At 42.4% G+C, this 25044-nt stretch overlaps 1 protein-coding gene and 1 long non-coding RNA gene across 2 annotated transcripts; one reads left to right on the plus strand and one right to left on the minus strand.

The window, feature by feature from the left end:
* The first annotated feature begins 12496 nt into the window (after positions 1-12496).
* On the plus strand, positions 12497-19274 carry LOC135237657 (uncharacterized). Its single transcript, XR_010324887.1, has 2 exons — positions 12497-12645; positions 13327-19274. It is a non-coding gene; the product is annotated as an uncharacterized LOC135237657 (long non-coding RNA).
* Positions 18936-23982, minus strand: oser1 (oxidative stress responsive serine-rich 1). Its single transcript, XM_064304983.1, has 4 exons — positions 23623-23982; positions 22297-22406; positions 20877-20969; positions 18936-20491 (listed from the first exon to the last, which is right to left on the minus strand). The coding sequence occupies exons 2-4, from the start codon at positions 22371-22373 to the stop codon at positions 19699-19701; spliced, it is 963 nt and encodes a 320-aa protein (XP_064161053.1). The 5' UTR covers positions 22374-22406; positions 23623-23982; the 3' UTR covers positions 18936-19698.
* Between the last annotated feature and the right edge of the window lie 1062 nt (positions 23983-25044).

Genomic DNA, 25044 nt, shown 5'->3' on the forward strand with positions numbered 1-25044 from the left:
CGGAATGTAATAATGGCACCCATATTTTCCAGATACTATAAACAACTGCTAATAAATACTTGCACAGGTGGTAGAGAGAAACCCCGTAGGGCTAGGTGGGTAGGCGTCGAACTTTTTCTTTCTCTCTCATTACCAAAACATTAATTAATGTAAAGCAGCACAGGTTTTGAGCTTTGTTTTGTACTCAAACACGTGGGATGTACTAAACGAATAATTGTATTTCCTAAAAGAAAAAAGACGGCACTGCAAATGTGGTCACTTTTGGTCTTTTCGACATTACGGAGTTGTTTTGCATCTACTGGTCCTCAGGCTCATCATGACCTCCAGCAAGTACCAAAACATTTAGCTACAAGGCTCTTTATTCCCACCACCTGGAAGCTCAAAATCGGCGGCAAATTCTCTCAGCATGACCGACAAATCAATCGAGGTCCGCCATCTTTAAAGACAGTCCAATCTGTTAAATGCTTCTTGGAGGAGCGAGGAGGGAGGAGGTTCCCGGAGGATACTTCAGCGAGGATACTCAAGTGCAGCCTTTGTGGAAGTTTTTTTATCGGAATGCGTGACATATAAACGATCCACCTTTGGATCTAGCTATCCACATTTGGCACGTCTGTAATTTACATCACTTCAAACTGATGATTGACTAAGCAAGGACATTCCATTTGCCTAATACGGGTTGCCTCGATTCCTTTGTCCTTGTATCTCATCCTTGGATCTCTTCCTTACGTCCTCCGTGGTGGAGCTAAGGAGTGTGGAAAGGATGCGAGGAAGAGATGCAAGGAGTGAAAAAAAGCCTGCTGGAATGAACCCAGTGACTCAAGGCATTCCTCAGAATTAAGCAAGAAATGGGTAATTGGCCACAGAAGTTTTTAATAATGGCCATAGGAGTCTGTAGATTTGAACCTGAACAAAAATGTATGGTTTGAATCGAGGAGGGAAGTTTACGAGCGCAGACTAAAGGATCTGCAGGGATTCGGTTCAGAGGGATCGCCCTGGCCTCCGGCATATTCACCAATCACATAAATCACTAGCGAAGATGACTCTGTGACTTTTTCTGTCCACAATGTTTTGGCACCGATGTTATTCTGAAATTTATTTCTCATAAGAAAAAATATTTTCTCTGAGAAATATTATTAGAATGAAAACATTTTTTTCATGAACAAAATATAGTTCATTAACTGTGTTGTTTCTTTCATATAACTTTTAAAGCTCATCTTAATCAAGATTGCCATTCATTTTGAAGGTGACGGCATACATAACAAAGATCATTATGCAGCATGTTCAAGATCTAATAGAGCTTCACAGTGGGGCGGACTCACCTCAACCACCACTAATGTGTAGGATCCACCTACTTCAGAATGCTCACACATCACACATTAGCTTAGGTGAAGAGAGAGGAACTGAGAAAATCCTGAGAAAGCCTTTACAGGAATTTTACCAGGCAGCCAGGTAACACCCTGTTCTTTGCAATGAGCATCTTGGGTGGATTAATGACTACAGTCAGGAGTCAGGACCTCGGTTCAACTGCCTACAGCACAGACTACAGCACAGCATCCCTGTCATTCCACTGTGGTATTGGGGCTTGTTTGATTCAAAAGCAAGAGTGTCCCCACCTACTGGCCCACCAAAGTCACTTCCAGCTCTGACATAACTTTCCAAGGAGGTCACCCAGCCAAACCTGCACCTGCTTGGCTTTAGCCATTCAGCAAGAGCAGGGCATACAGTCATATGGCTGCAGGCACGTTGTAAATCAACAAACCACACCTGACAGTACTCTGAACTTTGGACCAAGAAACACATCCCCCTTAAAGCACTTGCCCACCTCATTAAACCTCCAGCACGTAAGCAGATACTAACTGCATAGCTGTACACTGGGTCTATTCATTCTGACGGCGAGGACAGTTCGTGGAATCAGGCAGAGAGATAAGAAGGACACAATAAACAAGCCAAGGGCTGGTTTAGCTGCCCTAGTTCGCATACCATGGTCCGGGTGGAGATCAGGTCAAAAACTGGTTCTGCGGAATGCAATTCTTTGTCATTTGTGAATGTATGGTACAGTAACATACACAGGGTTGACGTACACAGCACAGCCGTGCCACGATTGCAAATCAGTCATAAATAAATTAGTTATGAAGCAGAAAGAATTTGTTGTCTCCAGGAAATTACTTTTGTGCAGAGCTGCAAAGATACATTGATTGAGGCATTGAATTTGGCCACTGAGGAGCCTTGCCTCAAATGTAAGTGTGGAGCTCCTTTAATAGTGCACAGAGCTGCGAGAGCTCCCAACCCTCAACGAAAATGAGGAAGGGTTTTGTGAGGTTATGTTTACAGTCAAAGCAGGTGTTTCAAGGCACCTCTAGCAGGGTACAGATTGAGCATGGAGGTGAGGCGGGGAGGTGCCCGGTAAGGACACTTGCTCAGGAGAGGACAGAGGAGACAGGAAGCTGGGGGCTGTGAGTGACAGCTGGAGGAAAGCGGAATGAAGGGGGGAATTACTGAGGAATGGATGGAATTTCCTGAGCGGTCGGGGGAGAGGCTGCAGTCATTCGGTGGGAAAAGAAGGCGAGAGCAGGATGTGTAAGCGGCCAGCATCAATCTTCAGTCTCGAGTGACCTGACCTCATGTGCTTTCTGTCCTGGGAGACAGTGTAAGATCAGAACCACGTCTGTAATATCCATTTCACTTAATCCAACACCAAATACCCCTCTTACATGACCGGGATCAACCAAATTCTAACAGAATCCAAAATCTAATTCAACTGAACTGCAGTGGGTTCAAATTCACTTTCTTGTCGCGTATTCTCAACATTTAAAATACTTTTCTACCTTTGTACAGATCTCACCTAAAAAATGTTTGATGGGAATTCTGCTAAAACACTAACATCAGAAATCACAATTAAAATGGACAATGACTGGACCGTGCATTTGGAACAAACTACATTTTCAGATATTGCCAATTCATGGCACATTTTCAAATGATATTACACAGATTAATGCTTAGAACAAAAATGCATATAACACGACATACAATTTTAGTTTTTGAAACAGTTTTAGAATAGAAAACACATAATACTTTTGTATTCTGCCAACTCAACTGTAGGCCCAATCCCTCTGAGAGGATGGAACATATTAGCGTGCATGATTACTGTTGCTTGCACACACTGCAACCTGCAGCGACTGTGCAATGTGACTGCACAGCTGGTGCAGTAGACTTCAGGGGGACTTCAGGGGTCTGATTGTCATTTGTGAATGTATGGCACAGTAACTCAGGGTGGACGTACACAGCACAGACGTGCCAGGGATTATTCCATGATTACAAATCAGTCATAAATAATTTAGTTATGGAGCAGAAAGAATTTATTGTCTCCAGGAAATTATGTTTGTGCAGAGCTGCAAAGATACATTGATCGAGGCATTGAATTTGGCCTTCCCTCAAATGTAAGTGTAGAGCTCCTTTAATAGTGCACACAGCTGCAAGAGCTCCCAACCCTCAACGAAAATGAGGGTTGGCCAAAAATTATAGAAAATGATTGACCAAAGACGAAAGAAGTCATGCTGTTTCTTGCGCTTGGCTGTATGACAGACTCAGGTCAGCTTGTGACCTAATCAGTTTTCTAGGTCTGGCACAATTCTTTGTAGTTGTAAATCTGTATATGAGACAAAGTTGCCAAGTAACTGAGAATAAATTGTCAGCTAAATGCGTAAATATAAATTTAAGTCTCTTTTGTGCTGACTGAAGCTGTACTGTCCTGGGTGACCAGTTGTATTGTTCATGTCTTCTGCTTTTCTCAGCTGACCTCTTCTCATACAACACCTGCTGTCTAGATAATAAATGATTGATTGGCAGCTAATGACAGTGGTTGCTGGCAGCACTAACTGCTACAACAAGGTGTGCACATAACAATTCTTTCCGTCATATCCAGAAAATATATATAGCTTCACTCGGACATTACGTTCCTCTCCGTGAGGTTATAACAGTGCTGTTCCCTCATTGCTCAGCCGTATACAGTATAGGTTGTCTTGCCTGCGTAATGTGACTGTAGGACAACTGTGGATAACTGTGTTGACATGACTATCTGTGGAATGTGAATTACATATGATGGTCGTAAACCATCTTGTGTTGTTTGTACGCTCTGTTTTGAATTTATTTGTATCAATTCTATTTGTATCAATAACCTCATGAAACCCAACAGACAAAAAAGGTTTAAAGTAAACATTTACATTTATATTTGACATGTATATTTAACATTTACATTTAACATTTACATTTTTGTTTAATAATTGTTCAATCTTGCTTCAGTGCATAAGATTACTCTTGGAAAAGTGATTACAATGTTTCAGACAACGTTTTTTTTCTCTCAAAGGGCCATATTTACTGAGGCTGTTATAGACACTAACGAGACAATTAGCATTTTTCCATATTTACTAAACAACCAAGGTTATCACATTGTCCTATTCGTTCAGGAGGCGGCAGAGGACTGAATTGCACATTTACAAACCTGAACTGAAATGGCTGCGGTAGCCACATTTATTGAGCATTACATTTATGACAACTCTCCCCTACCTTTGTGAAAGGAGAGAATCATTTTAAATCTTAAAAAAAAAAACATGACTCAGCATCTTTAGGAACAGTTGCCTGTTTGAAAAGTTGGGAGATGGTGACTCTGGAGATGGTTGGCTATCCGATACGAATTTAAACAACTTTCAAAAGTTTAAAAAAAAAATTTTTTCATTTACTAATGAGACGTGTTAACATTTAAAAGTGACAGTGCCTCTCCATTACGTCCATGGGTCCTGACACCTGTCCAAAACCCAACCTCACCAGAGAGGGTGCAGTGCAACAATGTTGCTTTCCTGCATTGTGGAGGACGCATCTTAAATACCGGCAGTGCATTTAAATTAACTTGCTGTGGCTGTGCTCATTTACATAACCAATCTTTGTAAATACCATGCTAAACTGAAAACATGTGGCAACGTAGAATTTTGCAGCACTTATGGTCATTTATTGCATGCTTTGTAAATATAGCCCTAAATGTAAAAAAAAAAGTGACAGTTGAAAATTGCAGTGCATTTTTTCACACGTTTATCCCTCCCCCAGCCCCGCCCCCTTTCAAAAATGTTATCTGTTCACTCTCAATCATGAACAACTGCTGGCATTATGCCAGCTGTTTGCATTGTCAAAACAGGGCCCTGTGTGTTGCTTTTGTATCTGTGTGAACAGGTCAATCACTTCATTAACCAAATGTCCACCATGAAACTCAACTAAACTGGGCTGTCTTTGTTTGATGTGCTATGATGCTAATCTGGGTGAAACGAGATATTAGAACACATATTACTCTTTCATTCCGTAAGGCAGAGAGGCCATTTCCTCCCGTGTTCCGTCTTATCTGTGTTTGGGCACCAGAAGGGCAGTGGTGTTGACGGTAACATAATCATAACACATTCACGCAGGTGCCGGTGATGTCGGAGAGGAGCTGGGGCGCTGTATGAACAGGGAGGGTTTGGGGTTTCTCCCATTTCATCTAAAGATTTGCAGGTATGGCTTTTGTCGGGAGGAGGAAGTCATTACAGATCATTTTACCTTTTCTGGAGTCGCACTATCGAGTCACCATCAGAGATCGGCTATCTGAGGGAAACAAAGAACTCACATTACAGCTTCAGTGGCTGCCAAATTGGCTCTGGTTGTGGGAGTTTAGTGTTTCAATGAGGTGTGACATTTCAAAGTACAATGCATTTCTCTCTTTCCTTACAGAACATTTTTAATGTGGAAAAAAAGCAAACAAACGGTTGTTGTTCCTAAAAAAAGAATTTTGCGTTTCGGTTTCATTCGAACGGGATTTTTGAAATCATGAAAGGTCATCCCATATGAATAGGCCTAGTTAACAAAAGCAACACCAGCACAAAGTTATTCATTATAGCATTTAGGGGAAATGAACAGAAGTAGAACAACTCGAGTAGCTACCTCAGCAAGCAACTGAGGGCACAGAGCATGAAAATATCTAAAAGCAGTTTAATACGCAATATAGAAATATGATGACATATGGAATATATATATATATATATATATATAAGAAGAACAGAATAGCAAGTGACCCCAGTTCTCCTCAGACATCATATGAAGGTCTTTACTTTGGTCTTTCAGACCCCGGCTGATCTGTGGTCGCACAAGGGGGAGTAGGGGGAGGGGGTGGGGCTAAATGCTGATGCAAGGGAGGGCGAGAGGGAGGGAGGGAGGGCGAGAAGGAGGGGAGTGCTGGAATATGGAGTGCACAGCCTCACATGATAACACACACAGCTGTACAGCCATATATAGCTTCCTGAGACTTAGCAGAAAAAAGTTTAAGTCATCTTTTTGACATGATACAGGTGTCTCAGATGACAATAACATGTTGCAGTGAAAATGTTTTTATTTTTATTGAATGTCCCTAGTAGGTTTCAGCATAGTACAATATATGATTCTTCAGATTCCAGTGACTCATGCTAGCTGAGCGCTCCAAAAAACTCCAGCTTTGTAATGTGGACTAAAGGTGCAAAGACACTTCCGGGTTTAATTTTCGAGGTTGGCATTTTTTCCACCACATCTGAATTTGCTTAGCAATCAACAGCAATTTAGACCTCATTGTGGGAAAAAACACATTTTGCAAATGCGGACATGAAAGTAACCTCTCTCCCTGCATCAGCTGGTGTTGACGATGGTGAATGCACATACAGCACACTAACTCCTAAATCACCCGCCATAACATAAAGCTGTAAGTCGATGTAAGGCGAGAGCTTTGCTTGACTTTGTTCCACTAAATAAACATACTTTACCCGTAAACAGGGTAGAGAACCATCAGGTTCTGTTCACAGAAGATCCCCAAAGCGGTAACAGACAGTTCATTTTGTCCAGACCTGCTGTGTGTGTGTGTGCCCTTGGTCTAGGCCTGCTTCTGAACCATGTAAGTGAAGAACAGACAATCATATACAACATGGTCATGGTATGGGCAACCAAATGCAACTTATTTGAACAAGCCATTTTTCACCTTACGTTTAAGTTCCATATTCTTCCCCCCCCCACATCTTACAAGGAAAACCGTTTGCAATCTCCAGGCCACCTGTCAAAGGGGGTGGAGCTTATGATGTAGTGCCTTACATGGAAATAGAGAGCTCGTAGATTAATACATATATCCCATACATACTTTAGATTCCAACTACCTTTTCATCTTGGGCTGATTTTTGCAAGAAAAGTTATGTTTATAAGATTTTCATTTTTAAAAATAAGGTGTGTGCTTTTTTAATAGTTGCATTATATTTATATTTGTGCATTTGTTTTACCTTTCAGGCACTTGTTGGCACTCAGGCACTCAGAAAATGAACATTGGCATATCTCTACTGCTTCAACGTACTTTGCACTGTTATACACAAGAGAAAGATGCAAAAAAGCAAGCTATCACAGTAGGCTACACTAGGGCAATGGTCCATGCTCCAAAATACATTTTATTGCTAAAAAGGTTTCCACTATTTTACATTTTGTGAGTAAAAAACGTTCATGAGGAAGAAAAGAAGGTTAGCGGAGGGATTCAGCGGCTGGATAAATGTGGTAAGAGTTAGAGCGCGTATCTCTTTATTTAACGCATGAGAGAGGAGGGCAGCAGACTGGGGAACCGGGAGGAGGCCCCGGCCGGATTATCATCTTCACTGAGTCCACAGGCCTGTAGCACGCAACACTGCACTTCAAACGCACACTCAAAGCCTGGAGAAATATTCTCCAGCGCAGAGAAAATCCCCCGGATGAGAGGAACCACGATTTTCCTTTCCACGCAAAAATTCTACCCTTTTCTTAATTTAACGCGTTCTTCTTCACTAGGAAGCAGTGCTTTTATGTGCCCTGAACAATGCGGATGGTTTATTTTTATACAGTTCTTTTGACTAGTCTGCTAGTCGACAGTTATTTTATTTGGCCAACTGACGCATAGAAACGTCTTACAATTGATTTTTTAATTGCAAAAATAATGTAGCAGCTTTGAAGGCTAATCAAGTCATTTTTAATCTTCAGATTTTTGAACATGAGCATTAGCTATTGGAACATGAAATCAACCTGTGTATGGCTGGCATTGTAAAATTTTATAATTTGTCAAATTATAGATTATGCAGTATATCCTAAATATCGCTTAAAGCATTTCACATCCACCGTCATTCTGGTGAGCTGCTGATGCCTGTTCCTCTTTTCTGCTGATTTCTGCTGGTCTAGAGACAAAGAAAATTACATTTTTCTGTTGTTTTTCTGCAACCATTCACAGTTCTTTGAAAATTGCTCATTGTCAGCCGTTTTCATAGGAAATATGGTTCTCCGCAGTACTGCTAACTAAACACGTCTGATCTCCCGCCCCCAGACTTCCTGTGCCACACATTCCTGATAAGGCTCCTGACTCAGGCCTCGTACTACGTGAAACAGCTGTGTAAATGTGAAATTGATTAAGGATATATGTATATTTTCGTGACATTCGTATGCCCCCCTGGTTTTGTGTGACTCCTCTGCATTTTGCACGACAGGTTTACCTTTGTACGCATTGCACAAGACACACTGAAATTTACGGTTAAAGACTAACTATATCACGGCCTAATGCCTCAGGAATTTTACTTCCTGAATAGCAGCGTGTTCTCTCAAATGAAAACCATGGATGGCTGACTTGCAGTCACTTTCTCTTTAATGATAAATGAACTTCCATGAATTGTTTATGAATCTGACTAACTAGTCTAACTGCTAACTGATTCAAAGTGCTTGCACATCCTTGAGGGGAACAGACACCCATCTTAACATCAAGAAGCTATTGGGGTCAAAACATTGCCAGTCTACTCATAAAATGTCTATTTTTGGTAGCTCAATAAATGTGTGGAATATTCTTTATTTCTTTCTTTTCTTTGCAATTTGGCCAGCCTAGGACATCAGGATTTGGATGAGCATGCAGAACATTGATTGAACTAGGAAGAGATACCCATCTAAAACCCAGCAGGGTCTTACTGTAATCAATCGAAAGCATAAACTGCAAGGGGTGAAAAGGAGCAAGAAGAAAATAAGAAAGAAATGAGAAAAGGAGGAAACTCTTCAGGAAACCATTAAACCATAAACTGTCTTCTGTCTTTGCCAACTATTCAGCATAGAGTACTCTCATAAATATTAACTAAAGTTTGAAATCTTTTTTAAAAAAAAGATCCCATTCTCCTTTTTATTAGTATAGTACCTATTAGATATAACATCACTTTCAACAATAACACAAAAAGAAACACAAATAATATTTTCTATGGTGACACGTTATTATTCTAGAACTTGGGGATCCACTATGAATGCTTGTTTTTATTCCTACCATAAGTACAACCTCTGAATAGAATTGACTGTGATTTTTACTTAATTAGACAAGAGCGAAGAATGATTTACTCTCTTAGGGTCACATTTAGTAAAAAAAAAAACGTACATACACATGCCAGAATTTTAATCAGTCCAATCAATTAATGCTTTAAATTTTAATAGCTTGCTGTACAATAACTGATTCCTTCAGAAATAAGTTACATTTTTAAATGGATTGAATTACAGACTGACGAGTGAAATTTTTATGGTTGTAATTGCTGAAAGTGTGGTCACCTAGCCACAGAAACAAAAATGTTTCTGAAAAATGAATGAATATAATGACAAAAGCAAAAGGTAATGAGGCTATTATGCTGCAATTAGTGAAAAATATAATTAAAATATTTTCAACTGGCTGAACTCATCAGGATATGACAAAAACCAGCATTTGAAATATACGTTAGACCAGGCCAAGCTAGAAATCCACTGTTGAAGAAAGCCATGTAGAACTGGTCAGTTTTTGAACACATTAACTCTTCATACGAATTTATCTGAATAAGCTGATTATTGTAGCTCCAGCTAGCTATAAATAAATAAATAAATCTGACATGCTACAATTCCAGGGTGATTGCTATACCTGATAATACGAATATAACAAATGATTACCTGAAAAACAGAATGCATCTCTCACGTTTAACATTGGCTACTACGCATCTTTTGCAGCTGTTGGTGATCACTCACTGACTGACTGTCATGCTTCAAAAACACTGACCCCAGTGTGTCTCTGCCCTGTGCCCTGGCTGCTTTTATTGTATCTGAAGTTACATTTGATTTGAGTCATGTTGGCATTATCTACCTAACTAGCTATAATGTGTAGCTACTGATGTGAATCTAATTGCACAGACTGTAACAGGTCAATTAAAATCTCCAGTAAGAAATTACTGACTTTTGAGATCATGCAGTTCAACTAATCAGCTGCATGTCTGTTGGCTGAGAAAGCAGCTAAGTATCTTCACCCTGTTACTTTAATGTCACCTTTGTCACCAATTCAATTTTAATGACGTTTTAATTGAGTTCCTGAGTGACCCGTTGAGCTGAGGTTCTCACGCTTTCACACTGTGGCCCAGGCCGAATCTGCACAAGGACACCTGCGGGACTCTGGGACTGTCAGACATCCCGCAGGGCAATGTGTCACTCCACGTCCTCACTGTGAACATGGGCTTCAGTTAGGAAGTGGTTGATACCTAGCGGTTGGTACATCCGGTGCTTGCACTAGAAAATGTAGCCTAATGAGATACTTATGTCTATGCAGTGTTTCTGGACACCTGCTAGCCCGACATTTCATTCAAAAATCATGGGCAGAAATACGGAGTTGGTCCTCCCTTTGCTGTTAAAACAGCCGAACTCCTCTAGGAAGGCTTTCCACTAAATGCTGTGGGGATTGCTTCCATTCAGCTACAGGAGTAGTAACGAGGTCAGGGACTGATGTTGGACGATTAGGTTCGGCTCGCAGTCGGCATTCCAAATGGTCCCAAAGGTATTTGATGGGGTGGAGATCAGAGATCTTAGTGCAGGCCAGTCAAGTTCTTCCACACCGATCTTGACAAACCATTTTTGTATGGACCTCACTTTGTGCACAAGGACATTGTCATGCTCAAACAAATGGCTTTCCCCAAACCGTTGCCACAAATTTGGAAGCACGGACTCGTCTAGAATGTCGTTGCGTGCTGTAGCATTATGATTTGCCTTCACTTGAACTAAGGGGCCTAGTCTGAACCGAGAAAAACAGCCCCGGACCATGGGGTGTCCAAATACTTCTGGCTGTGTAGTATAGCTGCAGTCCCAGTGTTTATAAGGGGCAGCTGGTTACTCTCACATGTTTGAAAATACACATATACAAATGTGAATCCTCACTGCGGGATGGATGACATCACAGAGAAGGGAAGGGGATTGGTCACAGCTGCGGTGGGGCCATTCTAGATCAGGGAGAAAACTGCAGATAAAATGAACTCACATTTTAAAGTCATTATTATACATTTTTGAAATTGCTGTATGGGAAGAAAGCACTTAAAATTTTTCACACACATTATCTTTCCCATATGAGAAAATTCCCAAATTTTCAGGAATGATGCCTCCCAGGTGCCACAAATTTTTACTGTTAGTATTTTATAACTTGCAATGACATTGTGTAAAGTTTTGGATAACAGTGAAGCAGAATTTTTTTTCCTGTTACATCTTTTTCACTATGTCGACCAGCTTTCCAATAACATTGTGAATAGGTCCAGGGCACAGTTATACTTTTCATCCCATAGGAAAATGTTTTAAGGACGCATTTGAGACCCGCCAAAATCACAAGGGCGTGTTTCCATCACTCTCCACAACCAAACAACTGACTCATTTCAGCTCAGCAGAACACAACAACTTTACAAGCCCCTCCATGCTCACTGACATACGAATGCATAAACAAACCTGGACAACCAGTCAGAGGGAACGGTAATGCTTTTTCCACCAGTTACTTCAGAAAGGTGGCAGGAAGAGTCACAGAAATACGCTTTAAAAAGGTCTGTAAAAGGCTGTAAAAACAACAGTAAGTGTAATCGTGTGAAGTCGCACTGGAGGGTACCGACCCAGCTATGGAGGCTCTGTCATGTGGAAGCATTTAAGTTGTGCGGCTCCAAACAGTCCTGTTGCCCAGTCAGACGAGAACCACCCTCAACAGGACGTGACCCCCGCTCGGGGAGGTCAGAGGTCGCCGAGGCAGAGTGAGCCAAGACAGATCTCTGTAATAATGCAGAGCCTGACCCCATTTAAGGGGCTCAGGGATGGGGGGAGGGGGGCATTTCCCAGCAAAGGGGGGTGGGTAATTGGGGAGGGGGGGGGGGTTACCATTTCCCAGCAGATGGCGAGGACTTTAGCAGATGCAGAACCTCAGACCAAGTCCCCAAACCACATTGTCTGTATTGTGGTTTGACATAAGAGGTGAGCATGTTATTATCAAGGTACAAAACTGTACGGACATGTGACTGAGGAGAGAAAGCATTATAGAATATCTTAATATTGTAAAAGCTTAATGAAAATCAACTAAAAACAGGGTATTGTCTTTTGGAGCCCCGTCAGGCTAACTGAATACGCTGTGCAGTCATTGAAACAGCGTGCACTGCTTTCCACCAGAGCCCCCAGAGGAAGAGGGAAGCCTGGCCAATGGGAGACGCCGAGGGACGGAACAATAAGGGCCCTCTCTCTGGCCCGGCCTTCTGTGCGCCGCTGCAAATTTAATCTGAGAGCCAGCATTCCAGCCACAAAGGGGAGAGGGAGCCGGTGCAGGTGAGACTGCAAGTCTGAACAAGACCTGCCTGATCGCATTACAGGAACCAGTCTGATCTGTTTTTGAGAGGGATTTCTGACACACGCTCGCACAGAGACACACACACGGACACACAAACACACATATACACACAAGCACACAAGCACACACAAACATGGACACGCACATGCACACACATACACACAGACACAGACACGCACACACAGACACGCACACACGTACACATACACACACACATTCATGAACACACACTCATAAAGTATTTGCCCTTTAAAATGTTGGACGGAGTGAAAAGGTGAATGTTGACAGAAATCTCAGGTGTTAATGCCCTTCCACATATTTGTGTGGTAGTTTATTAGAGAGTGAATATTAATCTCTATTCAACTATGCTATGGTTTGCTATGCTGTGCTGGATTCCACTTGCTGGCTGTGCTATGCTATGCTATGTTGTGTGGTGCAGTGCTGTGTTGTGCTGAGCAGGATTCCACAATTTTGTCCTGTTCTGGATTCTACGCTCAATTTTGCTGTGCGGTCTGTGCTAAACATTCTGCTATGCTGTGCTATGCAGGATTCCTCTATGCTGTGCGGTATGTGCTAAACATTCTGCTATGCTGTGCTATGCAGGATTCCTCTATGCTGTGCGGTATGTGCTAAACATTCTGCTATGCTGTGCTATGCAGGATTCCCCTATGCTGTGCTAAGATGGAGCCCACTGCGCTGTGGTATGCTGTGCTGGGCTCAGCTAGGACTGAAGTGCAGCTCCTGTGACCTTGAATGACACACAGTTCAGAGGAAGAGTGTGTGAGTCCTCTCCTGAGAGCGCTGCATTGTAACAAAAGCTTTACTCGCACAAGTAACACAACTTTTATTCATCTGAAACCAAACAGAGGCCAGTCTGTACAATCCTATAGCCATCTTCGCCATTTATGCCGGGCTAGATTTTATTGTGATGTAAATCAGTCACCCAAACATTCCGCAATCATTGACTGGCAATGGCCTCCGAATTCCTTTTCCCGTTGCCGTGGTTTCACTATAGCCCCACTCTCCGGCGACTACAAAACCCCGAAACGTAGCCCCTTTTGTGTTCCCTTCAGGCCTTTCACACAGACTAAGTGACAGGAACATGAGGGAAAACATCTTTGGCCAAAAAAAGTCTAATAGTTAAAGAACACGATGATGAGAAGCAGTATCACAATGTCGGTTTCATGTCCGGAGGTCAGGCCAATAATAAGCGCATTTGTTCAGTTATAAGTGCGCATTGAAAAAGGCATTGCTTAAGGATCAACTGAGCTCGTCCTCCAGCAGGAGAAGCGAGGAGGTTAGGGGGTACGCAGACTGCGTCGGCCGGTCTCCGGTGACGCACAGCGGGTATGTGGAATGTTCCGGAGCCGGGACTACCCCTGACGCTCGCTCTGGGTGACGCGTATCCACCTGACAGGACTCCTACACGGCCGTAAACTCTCTTCGTAATGGTATTAAGTGGGCGAGCTGTGCGGGTTCCTGCACTCGAAAAATGCCGCGAAATACAAAGGGTAAATTCCCAGTCACGATAGGAAAAGCAGAAAATAGCTCTGAATCCCCTTGGTTTACAGGCCGAGATTGTGCCACCATCAGTCTGCTTTCTTTCGTGCAAACAGATGTAATCGCCGCTATCGCAAGCCAAGGCGTGATGTCTGAGAATGCTGTTGAAATTGGCTGTTTGCAGCGGCGTACTCTGTTGGTGAAATATATAAGGTCTTATTTTTATGAAACATTCGAAATTTGGCAGTCCCACTTGACGCAGCCCCTACCACGAGAACAGTGATGCAATGGAAAAAGAACTGAAGCCAAAGTTCAATTTCACGCAGCTGATAGCCTTCCCTACAGCACGCACTGAAGATCAGATACAGACTGCGAACCAGAAAAAATGTTTTGATCGGGAGAGGAATAAAATATTTTGATGGGGAGAGGAATATTTCAAAATGGCATTTCAATGGCAAATCATTAGATGAGCAATTCCTGTTAAAAGTGAAATGAAATAAAAAAGTTAATATAAGGTTTAAGCTGCTGCATTCACCCTCGCTATAATGGCAGTAATATGAGACATGGATCCTGATAATTGAACAGGTGTGGTATATAAATACACACACAGGCACACACACACACAGGCGCACACAAACATACACACGCAAACACGCGCACACAAAACACACACTCTCTGTCTCTGTCTCACACACAATAAAACCTTTAAACCAATGCCCTCCTTGATGATTTTTCATCATTTGTGTCAAATAACAGTAACACGATAATAGTAATAATAATAATAATAATAATAATAATAATAATAATAAATAAACACATACATAAATTAATAACATTCTGTAATTGAACTGTAACAGTATTTAGATAGTCAGGTATTTATTTTCACTACAGAATCGAACAGATACACCCATTGATTAATTTAACAGTACAAACAGCCTGCCTACAGCCACCAGCATTTCTCTGTAAAACAAAACAGAGAAAACAATGAAACTACAACCACAGACTTCCCAAAACTGAGTCAATTCCAGCAAATGGAGAAGTTAGGCCAAATTCAACATGTACAAACTTGATGCTCCTATTCCGTCTCTACTGTTGATGTGTGTGTGCGTGCCAGTATGCACGGGTGCTTGTATGTGTGTGTGTGTGTGTGTGTGTGTGTGTTGTGCGTGTGTGTGTGTTTCCTAGAATGATTCTTCCTTATGACTACATATATTTAATAAAAATGAATACATTCATCAAATATTAGAACTTATTTGTCTTAACCACAAACATAAACGTGATACAGAAGTGTACTTTATACAATATGCATAATATAATCGTGTCTGTGGCCAAGAAAATTACAGTCCACTGAAGATACTTTAATTTATTAAATCATTCATCAAGATCTTAGTGGTAAAGAAAGAAGACAGAATGATAAAATATATACAAACAGTCAAATACAAAGCTATTTTTACTTTTGTTTATGTTCCATTGTGTGAAAAGCCAAGCTGGTTTGCGCAATCTCAGCTTTCACTATGACAGTGTCCTCTGCCAAACAGCTTTACAATCCTCCTTCCAAAAAGACACTCCCTTTCGAATAATTCTGGATCATGTTTTTCGGTAAATCACAGCGGTGTGTCATCTTGCCATTCAGCAAACACATTAGATAAAGTCTAAGTGGACAAAACTATCTGAGAGTACACTGCCGCCCTCTGGTGGACAATATTATATGCATTTCATAATGCGGTATAGTTCCAATTTTTCAGTGTTCATGTCTTTCTAAATTGTTTCTGCGGATACTGAATTTGTCTTCCGCAGTCTACCCCTGGTATGTTTTGTATTTACAAACTTTTCACATACTGTAGAGACACTGAATTCCGTGGAGTATTTAATAACTCACTAAACATTTTCACATATTCAAAGGTCACTGCGGCCACAGATTGTTAACAACAGTCTTCATCTTTCACTCCCTTTGTTATAATTGTGCACCATTATGAACTCTGGCTTTCAGACAATCTCGTAAATATGTCTTTATGCTCAATGGGAGTGTGAGGGAGTGGTTATGGACTCTGAAGATCAAATTTCAACTCTCGGGTGGGGCGCATTGAATTACTGAATTGCTTGGGTAAACATAACATGAATTTGACTATGGCATATGCATTTTCCTGTATCAGTGATCCTGCTGTAGAATCAAATAAACCGGAGGGTCTGATTATCACATAAACATCGGTATATCTCAGCGGGTTTTCGTATCTAGTCTACATGGGAATATTTTTTTCTAAATTTCCTTGAAGGCTACCACAAGTCACATTTCCTGTGGAATTACCTATGCTGATAGCACCCTCTATTGACAGGTTTATGTTTAACACACCCAGGCTTTGGTGGGTTTTTTCCATTGGGAAATGATCTGGGAAACCCTAAATACCAAAGCGATCTTGGTCCTTTTAAAAGGATATTGTGACACTCGTAGACGCTGTATTGAAATATTATGCAAGACCATGATTCTTTTAGTTTTACCAAAATTGTCATACATCTGAGAATATAATTTCCAAATTTAGCGAAATTAAAAATAAACTACAAATGATAGGCTAGATAGGCCTACCAGTTTGTCTCCACCATGTGACCTGCAGGGATTTAAACTTGTATTTCAATGGATATCCTCCAGGGGTCTCTAGTCAAGTGTCCAATTGAACAATTGAGTTTCTAAATAAGTCACTCATAAAAACACTTAGTTGTTCTAATATGGGGAGAGTCCAGCGACGATGGATGGAAGTTCAAATGCAACAAAAAGCATCGTCTTTGTGCCAGTGCTGCTCATTCCTGGTCACGGAGAGCTGCAGGGTCTGCTGGCTTTTGCTGTCACTCAGAATTTGAGTAGCACAGCAATTTATTAATTAAAACAGTTGATTACAGTCAACTCACCTGGTTTCTTGGGTCAGAACTGGTTGGTGATCTTAAGGGAAAAAAAAAAAAACAGAAACCTGCAGTCTCTGTGGCTCTCCTGGATTGAGCATCACTGGAAAAAGAAAAATGCATCTATACACAGCAGGGGTGTCCAATCTCATCCTAAAAGGGCTGGTTGTAGCTGAAGATTTTTGTTTTAGCCTAGCACTAAGATGCCAGATTCTACTTAAAGCCTTGATTGAAGACCATGATTAATGAATTAGTTGAATTGTTCTTTATTTTTTTGAACTTTTTTTAGTGCAGGTTAAATGTTATATAACTGCTCTCGTTTTTAATGTGGGCATTTCCCACTGCTTCTGATGAAACCTATCATGCCTCTGTACAGCCTTTGAAAATACCGTTGCTTGTAAACTGTGACTCATAATCTGTGCTTATTAGTGGCAATTACTTTATCAACTTAATGAAGCAGTGGAAATAGGATAATTTTTGAGAAGTGGCTTGATAAAGGGGCTATCATGACCTCTAGCTGAGGACTGAAGTACAATGCGAGAAAACAAAGGGAGATAAACTGGTTTCCCAGTATATGAAGGACTTTTACCTGTTCACTTGAATCTCCCTTTGGTGTGATCTTCCAGACTTGAGATGCTCTATTAGCAAAATTTACTGTATTGCCCATTATACATTACTACTGACTATTTGTAAAATTGTTCATTTCAGTCAGTGGTATCAGGCTACATATGGATGCCTTGTTCTCACTGACTGCATAGTAGACAAATCCACACCGTTATCAATGATGTATGGATTGGAGTACATACTGGAGTGCTTTTACAGAAGAGAGGACGAATGTAAACCATGAAAAATGCAGTGTTTTCCCCCAAAAAACTTTTTTTCAGGCCTGGTGGTAGGGCTGCCAGACTTAGAACCGGCCACCATACAAATGCACACGTTGGTCTTCTCTGTTTACCTCAATGGTCTTGATGAATGATTTAATAAATTAATGTATCTTTAGTGGACTGTAATTTTCTTGGCCACCGACAGGATTATATTATGCGTATTATATAAAGTACACTTTTATTATTACTGTATCACGTTTATGTTTGTGGTTAAGACAAATAAGTTTTAATATTTCAAAAACATGTATTCATATTTATTAAATATATGTAGTCATAAGGAAGAATCATGCTAGGACACACACACACACAAAGTTAGATGACCTGTGGGGAGGGGGGGAATCAAGCTTGAAGCTTGAATGTGAATGTGGGGAATTTTTGTGCAAAACAGATTCATCACAGCGCTGTTAGCCAGCGTTCACTAGCTAGCCGAGAGGCAGTATCCATGCAACACTAGCTAGCCGAGAGGCAGTATCCATGCAACACTAGCTAGCCGAGAGGCAGTATCCATGCAACACTAGCTAGCCGAGAGGCAGTATCCATGCAACACTAGCTAGCCGAGCGGCAGTATCCATGCAACACTAGCTAGCTAGCTGATTATTTACAGTTGATGCAATAGCATTATGTATGTACTCTTTCGTGGCCTCAGGTTTCCCAGGCAAAGACACAGAAGCAGACTCACGAATCACAACAGCGCCCCGCAGAGGCTCCCGAGCGCAAATGACTATTTATTTCCGAACTAATAGGTACATTACCGTTGCCACAGAAAATTATTTGCTGGCCTGGCAACCTGCCAGGTCTGTACAATTATAAATGAAACATTGATGCAAAGGAATGCAAAATGTGAGATCTTTCTGACATTGACACATATCAGCTGTGTAATATATGGTGGTTTTCCACGTCATAAAAAGGTTGACCACTGAAATTTAAAATTATTTACGGCTCTAGGACAAAAATCTACTTTTTTTTTGCAGTCAAAAATAAACGAAGCCAAATTCATACCTCTTAGAACACTTTATTTGGATGACACGTTCACGTCAAATGGACCCACAACAGATGCAGACCAATTCTACAAGTCCGGCTATTCCTGCCAAAATAATCATAAACAACCCAGGAAGCAAACGAGAATATTTCATGGATCCGGGTGGTTCTCTTTGTGTCTGTAACCCGATCAAATTTCCCTCACATATTAATGAACATTTGTGTGATGAGATGGCTCTTAAATCACAGGAGATATCACGTCCGTGTTGGCAGTGCCCTCTTCAACTGCATTTTTATGATGAGCATGATATTAAACATCTTTCAAAAAAAAAAAAAAAGCTACAAACCCAAAAGCACAAGTTCCACTGAAAAAAGTGAATTTACCATTAATGCATAATTTTGAGCAAAAAAAAATGTATTAAGTGAAACATAAATTCCAAAGACACCCTTGGCCATGAAGAAACTGAAATGATAACATGGCATAATGTTTAATCACACCTGTGGTTTTTTTTTTTTGTGTTTTTATTTTTTGCAAAGTAGTTTTAGAGCTTTGGCAACTTCTCATCGTGTGAACCAGAGATAAATCATTCGAGCTCTTTTTCGGAAACGAAGACGGAACAGAAAACAAGAAGAAGCGGGTACACCTCCGCACGCGTTTTGGCGCTACTACACGTCACCGCGAAGACGAGCGAACGGAACGGGGGAGGGGGGGCGCGGGATCGTTACGTCATGCCTAACCGCTTATCCCGCCCCCCCTCCCCGACGGCCACGGCGGTCTCAGGTGTACATCATCTCCGCCATGTGGGACATTTTCTTGGGGATGTACAGGTAGTACTCCATGTATCCCGACAGGTCCTCGATGGTGATGTCGTCCACGTAGGCGCGGGCCTGCTCCGAGCAGGAGCGCGGCGACCCCGCCTGAGTCCGGCGGCGCGGCGAGGCCCGGGCCGGGTCGCCGGGGGCGACCAGGTTGCGCTCGCACTCGGAGATGACGTCCCGCAGGCCGGTGAAGGAGTACACCTCCACGCCCTCCCAGCCCCCGCAGCGGCGGCACCGCGGGGAGGCCCCGGCGCCCTCGCACCCGCACGCCTCCGCCCGGCTCTCCTGCAGCCGCGACAGCGACCGGAAGTCCGCGTGCGGGGCTCCGCCCACCGCCGCCCCCGCCTCCGCCCCCCCTGCCGCCGACCGCTCGGGGAGGGGGAGGAGGAGCGGGGCCCGTCCCGCCCGCGCGGGGCTCTCCGCGGCCCCTCCCTCGTCGTCGTCGGACGGGGGTCTGAGGAGGACCTCGGGGGAGGCGGCCCCGCCCCGGAGCTGGGGGGCGCGGGGCTCGTACCCCGGCGCCCCGAACACGGGCGAGGCGTGGCCCGAGGACAGCAGCTCTTTTTTGGCGGGGACCCCCAGGCCCGCGCCGGGGGCGTCGCCCTCCCCCAGGCTCTTGTGCTTCAGGTGGCCGGGCGGGGGGGACATCTTGGGGCTGCAGTAGGTGAATTTTGGAGGGTGGAGGATGGGAGACTTTGATCTTCTCCGCCTCTGGCTCCTCACAGTTCCTCTGGAAGTCTTACGCACACATCTGTCATTTTAAAAATAAAACACTGACATCACTGTCAAAGTTGTCAAATTGCCTCTCCCTTCAGTTGCATCAGACTGGAAGTTCCGTTATTCATTTTTAAGACAACCTAACCTCTCTGTGACTACTGCTCACAGTGGCGAACGTGTTAATGCAACTGTTTTACGCCTGGCAAATTCTTCCAAGTTTTTTCTATCCAACTTTAATGGCGTGAAGCCAATCTTATCTCAAAATCACATTTACATGGCTTTGTGCTCCTTTTTCTCCAGCAGTCTCAGATAAGATGGACTACACTACAATACAATCTCTACGGCCTTCTGCCATTTGAGGGAAAAAAAAAAAAAGACCTCAGCGCCAACAATTGCGCCGGACCGTGCCCAAAACGTACCCGTGCCAGTTCTCCTTGGGACAGGCCCCTTTGGACTTGCCTCCCTCGGTCTTCTGGGCCAGAGCCTCGCAGATCCGCGCCGCGGCCCTGGGGCTGTAAAACAGGTTCAGATGACATCAGCGCACGAGCGACCGTCGCGTGACACTCACACTCATAATCAAACAGTGCCCAGGATGTGCCAATATTCCGACCCAGTGGCACAGAGAAACGCCAGGTGCACGCATATTACACACATCCTGTGTGCCCAACCAATGTTTTCACACAGAGGACGGTCAGCCCAACACGTGACCAGCAGACAGCCAATAAACAGCCAGAGAACTATCCCTTTAAACAAACACGAGAATGTCATAACAAGGGTAACAATACCGAAATGCAAATAAACAAATAGTGTAGCGTAAACAGTATCATACAGTATAAATGGCAGCCTGTAAATTATAATCTGAACGCTTACTGGCAACTGACATTTTCATTTCACATTTTCATTATAAACAAACAGTTTTAGTATGAACAGTTATACTTTTATTTTTGCCCCATACTGGTGTGACTTTGGACTGTATAAATGCGATAAGTGCATGAACAGTGTGCTGTTTCTGGTCTTAAAGTGCTCGTGTCAAGTTAGATTTTAGCCTTACTGCATTCTGATTCGACAGGAGTGCCCTATGAAACTTCCTTTGATGAAGCCATTGTGGCCTTGCCCTAAAAATAATGAAATTCAAGGCCTGCAGTAGCATTAAACATTAACTTGGCAAAACTCAGACCATCCATTTACGTGTACAGCATTATGTAAGACCATTTGAGGCCCGTTTTTTAATAACGTGCAGAGTACTTCGCAAATATGATACGCTGCTTGTGTACCAGCAGTACTGCAATAGAAATAATGTACAAATACAAACACTAGAATCAGCCTGTGCGGGACAGTGTTTACCAAATCCACAAGGTGAGCTGAGGTGACAGATAATGACTTGTAAGCTAGTGTCTCACAAGGGGTACATTACATCATTCACAAATATACATTAAATGTATGCTAAAGGAAAGACTCAAGAACTTGAGTAATTATGCAGAATTGCCTTCTGGCTCCATCTACATGTAGCTTAAATACAACGTCAACAACGTTGAAACTGACAACCTGAAAATTGAACTGACTTGACGGAACATATCGAGCCTGATAACTGAAATGTATTTGTGTGTTTAATGTCCAGTTCGTTTTAATATATAAAAGTGCTACCTTACAGCATTTTACTGGTAAATATCCACCACATCCGAGCCTTCTTATAGACAGTTGCCATTTAGCATGTTCATATGAGGAGGAGGTACAGCATTTGGGCCCTGGACCATACCGTAGGCCTGATGAGTGATTTTGCCTTTTCTGGGTGCAGTTATGTTTCCACTGTAAGAAGCGCAGGTAGTGGAGTGTACCAACCTTTCCGCATCGACCCGGAGCTTTTTGAAGGCGGTCTGCAACGTCTCCTCCTCGCAGTCCTTCACCTCAGAAGCCATGGTCGAGACAATGGGCCCGAAACAGCCACGATGCTGCGGAGAAACCACACGCGATCAAGCCCCACACATCTGCCTCAAACACGTCTATTCACTTCAAAGCCAGTGACACAGAAATAGGTTTGATCAAACAGTAAAGCTCTACACAGTGGCCACAGTGGAATAAAAATGCTCTGATGTGGTTGGACGTCCTGCAGTGGCCAAGGGCAACCACAGTACACACACCTCTATGTTAGGACCCGATGTCACACCTACACAACGTTTATTTGCAGTGTTTGGCCTATGAACAAGCCAATAATAACATATCAATATATAGTCAATTACTATTAGTATTATTATTCCTACTACTGGAAAAACTAAGTGCTAATCTAAAATCAGCGTGCAAAAAACCTAAATAAATAGTGTTTTTTGGCTTGCCTAACATTATATCATTAAGTAGTTCAAATTCATAAAGTCATATAAAGTTACAAACAAGCTATGAATAGCTATCCCAGGTTTCGGAGCGTCCTTGTAACTAGTAATGTTAGACCTTGCAAGGCATCGAAATGTCTTAATATTAAGCAAGTTAGTCGCATAATGTTTTCCAAGCTATAAATAAACGTCATATTATAACAAAAACTCAAAAGTGATGTGAATGTGACGGAGAGCTGCACAGGTAGTTATCGGTTGCTAGTTTCACTTTGTTCAACTGTTTCCTGGATAACACTCTCTAGCTAATAAGCATATCGCAACTGCAAATATAATTTAGGCTAGCTCCTTGTAGTTTAGCTAACTACAAATCTAGAACCTATGTAAACACTTTTTCACACGAAATTAATTGCTAGCATTAGCTACCTAGCTATGCAGTTTGCTATTATCGAGTATTAGCTAGCTAGTGCGGCTAGCGAACGTTAGCGCTAAAAACAGATTTCCAGTTAGATAGCTAGCTACACATATAAGCGTTAGCTAGCCAACAGAACAGTATGCGATTCAGCTCTATTAAAACAAGACTGAAATGAAGCATACATCGTCCGTGGTCATCAAGTTGACGTTAGCTACAACGCTCGCTAGTTGACAACAACGAAAGGGAGATAAACACACTGCAGCAATAGCCCTGTAAAATCGCCAACCCATGCTAGCTAGTTAGCCTACTACAGAATACTGGTGAGAAACGGCTGTCGACAACTCTCGGTAGCTGGCTCCCACATTTAGACGACCACTGCAAGATGACTCGGTAGCTAGTAACTTCTTACAACCAAAGATGGTCACTCACGGCTCAGGGGGTTCCGCCTGCGGTCCAGACTGAGATAGGCCTGGACATGCAGGGACTTTTCAGCCCCTCGCTGCGACACTGCAGGCCGAGGAATCGATTCGTCTCCGCGCGGTCACCTCGCTTTATTCACCAACTATTGCATTTCCTCCCTTGGCACAGAGCTTCTCTATTATCACACCATGTTGAAACGAAAGGCATCTGTTCTTTGCTAACTTAAATATACCAATAAATTATGCGAAAATAGTAATACAGATGGTAGTTCTAGACTTTTCTTTTACCAACCCCTTGTTTACACTCGAAACACTCGCAGTGACTCTGCAACAACGCAGTTTACGTGACGTACAACACACTTGACGGTCTCTGTACGTCACCGAAAGTTCTGGTGTCCCGTCATGTGATTCTTTGCAAAGGGAGGTCACGTGGCTATCTCATAGGCAATCACTGTGCAGATGAAGTGTTGCTGCAAATGATGCACTACCAAATATGATTACTTTGATAAGATATCTTACATATTATTAAATAAACCACTATCTTTGATCATAAGCTGTGAAAACTGTAAAACGTGAATAAATACATACAAGTATCAGTTATGTCACTCCAAGGCTGCAGCTGTTTGCACATTACATAACTGCATGTAACTGAAGCATAACTGAAAGGCTGAAGTAGCCAGCCAGCAATCAAGGGAGACCTCTTTTCCCTCCCAGTACAGTATAACATCAGTCTTTAAGTTTTCAGAAATGAATTTGCAATAAACCTTTTCACATTCACTTCAATCCTCCTACCAAAGTACAGAGAACAGCATTTTCGTAACTGTGTGCTTTTGCAGAGGTTCTGCACTGACCCCAAGAAGTGGCATGTAGGCATGTGCATTTAACAGCCGTGAATGACTACTCTGTACAGTGTGTATGCATCACAGAGACAGCATTATACTTCATTTTCCATTTTCGGTTTCAGCGTGTGATGTGTGCACTATTGTATGGGAGAACCAATCACATTTTTGTCAACAATAAGAACACAATAGAAGCACACAGGAGCTGTCAGGTGATTTATCATGCTAAGGACCTGCCCTGAAGAGCAGTGCACAATTAGCCATATCATCTCTTAGGGAAGGGGGGTTTATTTGTCCTTTTGTTTTGTTTATAAGGTGAACACAGCTCCTGCGCACTGAGACGGCAAATGTATTATTAACAGTCTCAGGACATGAGAGCTGTGTTCACCATTGGTCAATCAGGAGCCGGCTGTCTGCTTGCTCTGATGCAAGCAGCAGTGTGCTCTCATGCTGGGTCAGGTGGTCGAGAGTGTTAGAGTACTGATGACTTGCATGCATAAGTCTTAGGTTAGAATACTGTCTTGCATACTTTCTGGAATTGTTTAATTTGTTTTGTTTGTTTGATTGATCTAATAAATTATTCTTGTTCAGCT

The sequence above is a fragment of the Anguilla rostrata genome, chromosome 13 (genome assembly GCF_018555375.3).
Source record: "Anguilla rostrata isolate EN2019 chromosome 13, ASM1855537v3, whole genome shotgun sequence".
Taxonomy (NCBI): domain Eukaryota; kingdom Metazoa; phylum Chordata; class Actinopteri; order Anguilliformes; family Anguillidae; genus Anguilla; species Anguilla rostrata.